Below are 10,234 nucleotides of genomic sequence, written 5' to 3' on the forward strand. Positions count from 1 at the left end.
AAGCAAGAACAAGTGGGCAGAGCGGCAAGCACAGGGAGAGGGGAAGCCGACTCCCTGCTCAGCAGGGAGCCCAGCTCAGGGATTCAGTCGCAGGACCCCAAGCTGGAAGGCAGATGCTTAACCAGTTGAGCCATCAGGTACCCCAAAGAACCAGCTTTTAGTTTCGCTGACCTTTTCTATTGTTTTTTAGTCTCAGTTTCATTTATTTGTGCTCTGATCTTTTTATTTCCTTTAGTCTACTAACTTTGGGCTTTGTTCGTTTTTTAGTTTCCTTATAAAGGTGTAAGGTTGAGATTTTTCTAGATTCTTGAGGTGGACTTGTATCACTATAAACTTCCCTCTTTTTTCCTTTTTTAAAGATTTTATTTATTTGAGAGAGCAAGCAGTGGGTTGGGGAGGTAGACTCCCTGCTGAACAAGGAGCCTGATGCAGGGCTCCATCCCATGACCCGGGGACCATGACCTGAGCCAAAGACAGACACATAACTGACTGAACCACCTAAGCACCCCTAAACTTCCCTTAAAATTGTTTTTGCTGTGTCTTCTACATTTTGAACTGTTGTGCTCCCATTTGCATTTGTTTCGGGGTATTTTTTTTCTCTTATTTCTTTGTTGACCCGTTGGTTGTTTAATAGCATGTTGCTCTTAGCCTGCATGTGCGTTTCTTCCAGTTTTTGTTTTGTTTAGTTTTTTTTTTTTTTTAAGGTTTTTGTCTTGGCTTTTTTTTTTTTTTTTTTTTTTTTTTAAGATTTTATTTATTTTACAGGGAGAGAGAGATCACAAGTAAGGAGAGAGAGAGGGGGTTGGAAGCAGGCTCCCTGTGGAGCAGAGAGCCCAATGCAGGGCTCAAGCCAGGACCCTGGGATCATGATCTGAGCTGAAGGCAGAGGCCTTAACCCACTGAGCCACCCAGGCGCCCTGCCTTGGCTCTTTTCTTTGGAACATATTCTCATTTTTCCTCTCAGTTTAAATATATTTGTTTCTACGTACTAAGTAGATTGATTACATCTCCTGTATTAAAGAAGTGGCTTTATGCCAAAGGCATCCTAGGAGACCCAGTAGTGCCAACTCCCCAGGTCACCCAAGCCATGTGTCTCAGGGATGTCCATGTGGGGTGTGCACACCCTCCTGTCCTCGCTGGGTTGTGGTTGGTGTGGACTCCCTGGCGTGCAGGGCAGTTCTCTGGTGCGGCGGCTGCAGTAGCTATGGGCACGGCAGCCTTCCGGTGCTGCTTGCTGCGGAAGTCCAGCTGCAGCTGTTGCAGGAAAGCTCATGTGCAGAGCTGCTCCCCCCACCCTGTCGCAGGTGCATTCATGGCTGGGGGGGGGGGGGTTGTGCAGTGCCAGGCAAAGCCTCCCACTGTGTGTGGCACAGCAAGAGGTCACTTGGGAAGGTTCTGGTGCTATCTGAGCTGTATGCCAGGTGTGCCAGGGTCAAGTGTGTTTCCTAACTCAGGGATCTGGTCTACTTGTCCCCATTAAGGCCCATTTTAACTCTGGACTGTTTTTAGTAAGATTTCGCCACTTTCATAGATACTTCTAACTTTAGTTCCTTTAGTTTTTAGATACAAAGTATACAAGTGTGCCAATACACTAGACTTAATTAGCTAAGACTGTGGATTTCTCAGTGCCAATCTAAGTATCTAAAAGGGATGTGCCACTGGGTTGGGGGTTGGTGTTTTACAGTGTACCTTTGTTGCACAGAAATTTTCTTGAAGTTGGTGGGTGCCCAAATGTCCGTGCAACCAATCCCATGACCAGTTTCCTATCATAAGAGTTGTCTTGGGGATGACAGGCACTGTAAGATACTCATGTCCAATACTCAAGCCAATTTTTGTGGCTTTTTGGCTTCCAAAATCCTCATTAGCAATAGCTTTTTTTTTTTTTTTTTTTTTTAAAGGATTTTATTTATTTGCTTGACAGAGATCACAAGTAGGCAGAGAGAGGAGGAAGCAGGCTCCCGGCAGAGCAGAGAGCCCAATGCGGGACTCGATCCTAGGACGCCGGGACCATGACCCGAGCCAAAGGCAGAGGCTTCAACCCACTGAGCCAGCCACCCAGGCGTCCCAGCAATAGCTTTTATGTACACAAAAGATGACAAATAAATATGTGCCTTTCTCTGCTCGGCAGGAAGCCTGCTTCCTCCTCTCTCTCTGCCTGCCTCTCTGCCTACTTGTGATCTCTGTCAAATTAAAAAAAAAAAAGTATGTGCCTTAACATACTAGTAGTAACTAAGAAAGGTTTACTGGGGACTGGCCAAGAGAAGGCTGTGTGTACCACCAGCAATTCCCAGCATGGACTAAACCAGCAAATTCTAGCAAATAGGGACTGTGGACTGGAAAGAGGTTCCAAATAACTGGGAAATGCAAATTGAACCAAGGGCTGGGGAACTGGGTTCTGAATGGAATATTCTGCCAGCTGGAAGTGACTAAGTCCTGGACTGGAAAGCCAATTAGACTAGGATCACAACTTGGAATCTCAGAAATGGTGAAAGGACCGTGAACTCAAAAATGCGTTTGTGAGGGGGTAAGGGGTGCACCTTGGTTGAGCATCTGATTCTTGATCTCAGCTTGGGTCTTTTTTTTTTTTTAAGATTTTATTTATTTATTTGACAGACAAAGATCACAAGTAGGCAGGGAGTGGGGGAGTTGGCTCCCTGTTGAGCAGAGAGCCCGATGCGGGGCTCGATTCCAGGACCCTGGGATCATGACCCGAACCAAAGGCAGAGGCTTTAATCCACTGAGCCACCCAGGTGCCCCTCAGCTTGGGTCTTGATCTAGGGTTGTGAGTTCAAGCCTCAAGTCCATGCCCAGCATGGAGCCTACTTTAAAAAAAAAAAAAAAAAGGTTTGCAAGTATCATTCCCAGGGTTCTCATTGTCCCAGAGTGCTGTAAGAGGTTTGATTCAGCTCCTGGCACTGCCATCTGATCTGTTAAAAATCTATTCAGTGATTCATGAATCAGGCAGCAGCTCATCTGCGATAGAAGGTAGTAAGTAGCCTCTGTAGAGCTGTAGAAAAGGGAAATTTATTAACGTGGAAAGGGGGTGGATATGGAAATTATTAACAAAGAATGCATTGTTTCAGCTAAGGTCACCCTCCCGAGGGGAACAGGAAGGTCTGTGGGGCAGAGTACCTCATTAGTGCTAACCAGGTAATTCCAAGTTGACTGGTGAAGTTATGTTCCTGGAGGATTCCAACTGCAACTAGCTTAGGAGTTAAGTCTTGGTTTGTTGATGTGGAGTTTAGTACAAGTGACTCCATTTTGGGCCTGCTATCTCCTTTTTAACACCACAAGCCAGACTCGACTCTGATTAGTAAGCCTATAGACTATTTTAGGAGCGCATTCTAACCTGATCTCCCTGTCCTGCATCTCTTGACTCCATCTCTAGATTCTGCTACTAGGATGATTTTTCTAAAGCAGAGCCTTGATTTTATTCTAATGACTACCCTTCCTCTCCATTCCTTGTCTAAAAGCTGGATTTCGGGAAACTGCTCATACTGTCATTTTGATCCAAAACTTCCTTTCACTACTTTAGCCTTATTCCTTTCACCACTTGTGTTCCTGTCTTAGACCCTCCCGTTTCATATGCTGTTGCTTCTTTGCTTTCACTCCACTAATGCGCAGTGAAGAATAAGTGAGTTCCAGTATGTATGGTATCTTCATTCCAACCAAGAACTTAGAACCCGTTATAGTCCTTAGCACACTAGCCGTTTTTAATATTTAATTTTTAGCCTTGTGTGCATTTGGCTATAAATTTCTTCATCAGAAAGGTTTAGAAGAATTTTTTAGAAGAAATTTTTAGAAGAATTTTTTTAATGTTTTATTTATTTTACAGGGAACACATGTTGGGGGGCGGGTAGAGCAACGGAGAGGAACCCAAGTGGACTCCACACTGAACTCGAACCAATACAGGGCTTGATCCCATGACCCCACTATCAGACCTGAGTTGGACATTTGGCCAACTGCCCCAGCCAGGTGTCCCTAGAAGAATTCTTAAGAGTTTATAGTTTCCATTCCCATCCTGCTTCACAGAGGTATTAATGCTCGAAGCATTTTCTGTCATCTGTTAGTGCTCTGAAATACCAAACATGATAGAAGCCTTCATCTGCATCAGGTTTTCCCATTCTCTGCAGCTACTGAATGAATAGTCCAATTTGTTTTGACCCGCCACTCCCCTTTAGCATAATAGAACTCTGTGATCCTAATCACAGTCTATACGCCTCACAGAAACCACTTTTGCTCTTCTTTCCAGAAAGGTGCCAGCAGTCTGACTTGGCGATCAGATGTCTTGGTGGAATATCAAGGAGAAGGCCGTAATGTCACTGACCCAACCTGTCCTTTGCTGAGTCCTGGAGTATCGGTGAGTAATAGCTTGAGTTGGCTTAGACAGTTTTCTTACCAGTAGCACAGCAAGGCATTGGCTTAGATGTGTCAAGTATTAAAACCCTAAATCTGAGTCTTGGTCCTCTTTCACTTGACTTTGTCACTTGACTAGAAATTAGTAGACCAGACAAATTTAGTAATCCTGAAAATGATGTTTCTGACCTATTGTCAGAATGTGCACCTTGAATTCTTCCTTTTTCCTAACCAGCACATGTACCTACCCATATTCTTTTTCATTCCCCTTCTTGTTTTCCTCTCCTTCCCAAGTGGTGGTACCATTGTTTATGGGGGAGGTTAGCAGCAGCCCTTGGAAGAGATACGGGGTCACCACAGTTATATGTAACTGCCATTATAAGTGTCTTGCTTGGTGACAGTCAGGCTGGTCATGAAGGTGGTGGGAGCAATGTTGGCCTCACTTTGGATGATGCAAAATAGGAAAGTCAACTCCAGAGAGAAGCCCAATACCAAAGTACAAGGAAGTCGGTAAGGACAACATGAAAACATTAAGTTACCTGCAGCTGATTCCACAAAGCTCACTTGAGCCTTTTTCTCCAACCTGTTAAGATGACAGTTCCTAACAGACCTTAGACGTGACTCCTAGGAGATTCATTTCGTCTCCTTAGCATCTATGCCATCCACTTTCCAGTTGCTCACTGCAACACATTCTTGTCATGAGATTAGCACACGGTGGTGGCAAGAGTCTATAAGCAGAACTACCACAAACATCCTTAATCAAGTGAGCCACAAGTAAAGAACAAAGCCCCACATCTACCTTTGATTTACTTCTCTGTGGAAAGTTCCCTAATTTCTATCCAGTGGTAGGTCTGGCTTGAGCCAACTTGATTGCCCCTGTAGACAGGTGGTATTTGTTCCTATAGAACTCTCCTGATCTAACTTTCTGAATATCCCTACAGCAATGTTTCCCAGACTGTGTCTGTGAAGATGCTTACAATAACACCTACGCCTGTGTGAGGACCCTGTCGGCGCAGTGGAATTTACAGTATTGTGAGTTCGATGACCAGGAGGTAAGAAGGCCCTCTGTCTCCCCCACCCCCTTGCGTGCTAGTGCCCATGCTCTGCTGGCTGGTTGAGGTAGCAGAAGAATAACAATTCCAAGGCCGTTTCCTAAGGAAGATAGGTTTCTTATCTGTACTTAATACTGAGGCTTCCTTCGGTTCAGAAAAGAGAGGGGCGCCTGGGAGGCTCGGTCAGTTAAGTGTCTGACTCTTGTTTGGCCCAGGTTGCGATCTCAGGGTCCTGAGACTGAGCCCCACACTCAGCACAGAGTCTGCTTGGAACTTTCTCTCCCTCCTCCTCTGCCCTCCTCCAACTCACATGTGCTTGCTCTCTCTCTCTAATCTTTTTTAAATTTTTTTTTAATTTTTTGTGAACATATTTTTATCCCCAGGGGTACAGGTCTATGAATCGCCAGGTTTACACACTTCACAGCACTCACCATAGCACATACCCTCCCCAATGTCCATAACCCCACCCCCGTTCTCCCAACACTCCTCCCCCCAGCAACCCTCAGTTTGTTTTGTGTCTCTCTCTAATTTTATAAAACAAAAACAAAAAACAGAATTCCACAAAGCCATACTGCATTTCTCTAACTGTGCCCTTTCTGAATGGGCTCTTCTGCACCCCTAGCACCACTCACACATTTAAAGGCACCGTCCACTTGTTCAGATTGCTGTATGCCTCCTCTGTTTGCTTCCCTGCTAGTTTGGGGCCACAGTAAGACACCTCAACTTCTGTGGAGGTAAAAGGAGTTGGGACATTTGCCAGAAGGCTAACAACCAGCTTGTTCAGAAACTCTGGTCCCCACAACAGCCTAGCCCAGAGCTGCTCAAATAGATGAGCAGTGGGCAATCAAAAGCCAAACCAGAGGCGCCATGCTTGTGAGAAGGTGGCTTTCAGCACCCGGAGACCAGTATGGACGGAGACCTCCCGCCCTGCAGTCCTTCGTGCTTTCACACTGTTCGTAAGCACGTGCCCAGCTGGCATCTTGCCCTGTGGAGCCGACACGCACTGTGTTTCTTGGAAATGGACTTGCTCACCACTCGTTTGTGGGTCAGAAGCACTTTGGACAGCAGGCAGAAGAGCATCGTTCAGAATCGGTTCTTGTTCCTCCTTCCCTGTAATGTTTAACTGTCATTTTCCTAGCCTGTCCCTTGGACAATAAAGTACAGAGCTGGGGGGAGAGGAGATAATAGTGGTATTAGATCTGTCTAGTGTCAGAAATAATGGGATTGTGTCCTTTCCCAGTTGGTGTTGGACATCCAGAACTGCTTTTTATTTTATTTGTTTTTTAAAGATTTTATTTATTTATTTGAGAGAGAGAGAGTATGAGAAGGGGGAAGGTCAGAGGGAGAAGCAGACCCCCTGCCAAGCAGGTAGCCCGATGCGGAACTCTATCCCGGAACTCCAGGATCAGGACCTGAGCCAGTCGCTCAACCAGCTGAGCCACTCAGGCGCCCCAAAACTGCTTTTTATATTTATTTATTTATGTATTTATTTATTTATGTATTTATTTATTTATTTATTTAAAAGATTTTATTTATTTATCAGAGAGAGAGAGGGAGAGAGAGCGAGCACAGGCAGACAGAATGGCAGGCAGAGGCAGAGGGAGAAGCAGGCTCCCTGCTGAGCAAGGAGCCCGATGTGGGACTCGATCCCAGGACGCTGGGATCATGACCTGAGCCGAAGGCAGCTGCTTAACCAACTGAGCCACCCAGGCGTCCCTTTATTTATTTTTTTAAATGATTTTATTTATTTATTTGAGAGAGAGAGCGAGCAAGCACGAGAGGAGAGAGATCAGCAGGAGAAGCAGATTCCCTGCTAAGCAGGGAGTCCGATGTGGGACTCGATCCCAGGACTCCAGGATCATGACCTGAGCCGACGGCAGTCACTTAACCAACTGAGCCACCCAGGCGCCCCCAAAACTGCTTTTTAAGACACGAAAGTATAGCATCTGTACAACACAGGCTAGAGTACTTTCGTATTTATTCTCATTTGAGTCTTAACAATTCTAACACAAAAATAAACCTTCAAATGTCAAATCTCACTTCTGTAACAATATTAGCACTGAGTCTACTTTCTGAGACCTTGCTGTTTGAGGGTCCTGCATTCTCTTCTCTGCTTTTATTATGAAAGATAGTAAATCTGTCCTCCTGTCTCTGCCGAAAAGCACAGGGTGTCCTGGAGGCCTGTTTCCAGCATGTGGGCCTTGAACCTGAAGTCTCTTAACCCAAGAACATGCTCTGTGGTCTTGCGTTTACCCTCGGGCGCTCTGAGGACATGAAGACCAGATGGTGTTCTCCTGGGGACTGCACTGTCCACCTCGTCCCTTCCCGTTTAGAAATCACGCACACGGGGAGTACTTCAACTATAACGCTTGCTCTTAACCTTCCCCCATCTTTTCATTCTTGTAGGTATTTGTAGAAGTGTATAACCTGACTGCAGATCCAGACCAAATCACAAACATTGCTAAAAGTATAGACCCAGAGCTTTTAGGAAAAATGAACTACCGGCTAATGATGTTACAGTCCTGTTCTGGACCAAACTGTCGCACTCCAGGAGTGTTTGACCCTGGGTAAGTTTCCACTGTCTTCGATGGCTTTGACAAGTTATCTATAGCAATCATGCCATTCTTGAAGCCAGAGGCAGCCTGAGGGAACCTTTTGGCTCTGAGCTGTTTCTCTCATTATTCTCCTTTGTAGTAGGAATACTACATCTTCGTGCATTCACCTCCTGTACTGAGAAAATAAGCTCTTTCAAACTTCTGCTCTCCGGTGCCAGTTGCTGCTTTAGCTGGAGGCCTAGCCCTGCTCGCTGCCACATGGGACTCTCCTCCCTCCCCTTCCTCGTGTGATCCTTGTCATGGTACCAACTTGATTACACTGGTGACAGGTGGAGTTTCATTAAAGTAAGCCGACTGAGTGCTGCCCTGTTCCCTAGCACTTCCAAGAGGATAAGCCTTCATTTCACTTCTCAGAAACCTCAACTGGAGAAACTTAAAATGCTTGCCAGTAAATTTAATATGCTAAACACACAAAATGAGTTAGAAGGTATAGACTCTGAAATGTTGAAATGCATAAGACCACATTGTATATGGAGGGAGAAAAGATTTTGATCACCTACTAAGCCAGCCCTCATCCTCCCACTCAGTACTCTGAAATAACTTCTCTCCGGTGACACTGGGTCTTAGTCTTAGCACACCATGAATCTGAACTGCCTACAGCAAGAAACTTGACATTTTACGCTTGAAGACCATGAACTCTAAAGTTGAATTTTCACTAGAAAAGGATTTAGTTATTCTGATTGATGTCCTGAGCTGATGGAAAATAGTAACTTAAGTAGTAACTCAATTATTTAGCTTTGTGTGAGCGGTCTTCAGTAATATATAAGCATACATTACTAAGTTGTATATTGTAATATACAACAGTATGTTGTATGTTGTATATTGTAATATAATATACAACTTAGTAATACATGTGATGAGCAGAGAAAATGGATTATAGATGGTTTATTAAAGAAATGTAGGGGCACCTGGGTGGCTCTCTTCAGCATCCAACTCTTCATTTCAGCTTAGGTCATGATCTCAGGCTCATGGAATTGAGCCCTGCTATAGGCCCAGTCCAGCCACCACCCTTTGAAAATAGCCGCATTCATTCATTTACATACAGCAACAACATTGAGTCGTTGGGACAGAGAGTGTCTGTTAGCTCTGAACTCAGCTAACAAGAATCTGCTTAAGATTCTCTCCCCTCCATTTCTCCCTGCTCCCGTTCTCTAAAAAGAATCTTTAAAAAACCCAAAAAACCCCACTTTTCCTAAATGCTGCATATAAAGCCAGAGAGAGACACGGAGGCCAGCAAACAAAATTAGGTAACAATATAAAAAGACAATTTTATCATAATTTTATATCACTTGAGCCTTCTTTTATATGGGTAGCTTTGCGCAGTGGCAGTATCGTAGCCAGTGAGATTTATCCGAGGCGCAATTATTGCTAATTAAACTTTTACATGGGTAACCCTGTTAACGCAGTCATCAGTCAAGCATTCTGACTGCCCAGCTTGGAGCTTTTCTCCAGGTGAGTGAAATGGAGCCTCACTCAGGCCCATTCCTTGAGGTAGGAAATTCATTCTCTAAAGTACAAGACACAAGACTTCTGGTTGACACATGATGATTTTGTGGTTTCCAGCAGCTGCTTCGCTTAGAATGTTTTATCAACTATAATGAGATGTCTAGAGCAGTCTCTGGATGACTCTTGGAACTTAAATCCATCCTCTGATTAATCTCAAATGGAGGCTGAGCATCAGGCCTGAAGTGTTAGGACTGGAGATAGAACGTCCAAGCAGCCACGCTGAGCCCTCCGCTAAATTTGCTGAAGCGTCACCATTAGAGCTGACAGAGTAAGACCTCCTGACTCCCAGGCAAGCTTTGTTTGTTGAAACTGTAATTTAATTGTCTTGCTACGAAGCTTATAACCGAGACTGTAGATGCCGGCTTTCCTCATGTTAGCCTCAGCTATTTCAGCCACCTGGTTGCTTTTAAATTCCTTAGCAGTAGCTTATTCTTTCCCACCACACACCTAGGCCTATGGAATCCTCTGAAAATGGAGGTCAGCCGACTAGATCCTATAGGCCCAGTCCAGCCACCACCCTTTGAAAATAGCCGCATTCATTCATTTACATACAGCAACAACATTGAGTCGTTGGGACAGAGAGTGTATGGCTCACCCTTGTTCTCAAGTAATGCTGGTTAAGTTTATCCCAAAAAATTGCAGATAAAAGTAAAATACAGTGTTATGTCTAGACTACACATGTAAATTGTCTTTCCAGCTAATCTA

General features: G+C 44.6%; 1 protein-coding gene and 1 pseudogene across 1 annotated transcript in view; both read left to right on the forward strand.

Moving 5' to 3' along the window:
* The window catches only part of GNS (glucosamine (N-acetyl)-6-sulfatase), a 58,373-nt gene that overhangs the window by 44,871 nt on the left and 3,268 nt on the right, over nucleotides 1–10,234 (forward strand). The window contains exons 11-13 of the mRNA XM_059402546.1: nucleotides 4,253–4,360; nucleotides 5,298–5,408; nucleotides 7,815–7,975. Of these exons, the coding sequence (XP_059258529.1) occupies nucleotides 4,253–4,360; nucleotides 5,298–5,408; nucleotides 7,815–7,975 (380 nt within the window). The remainder of the gene's footprint in view (nucleotides 1–4,252; nucleotides 4,361–5,297; nucleotides 5,409–7,814; nucleotides 7,976–10,234) is intronic.
* On the forward strand, nucleotides 9,335–9,410 carry LOC132020961 (U4 spliceosomal RNA; annotated as a pseudogene).

The sequence above is a fragment of the Mustela nigripes genome, chromosome 6, assembly GCF_022355385.1.
Source record: "Mustela nigripes isolate SB6536 chromosome 6, MUSNIG.SB6536, whole genome shotgun sequence".
Classification (NCBI taxonomy): Eukaryota; Metazoa; Chordata; class Mammalia; order Carnivora; family Mustelidae; genus Mustela; species Mustela nigripes.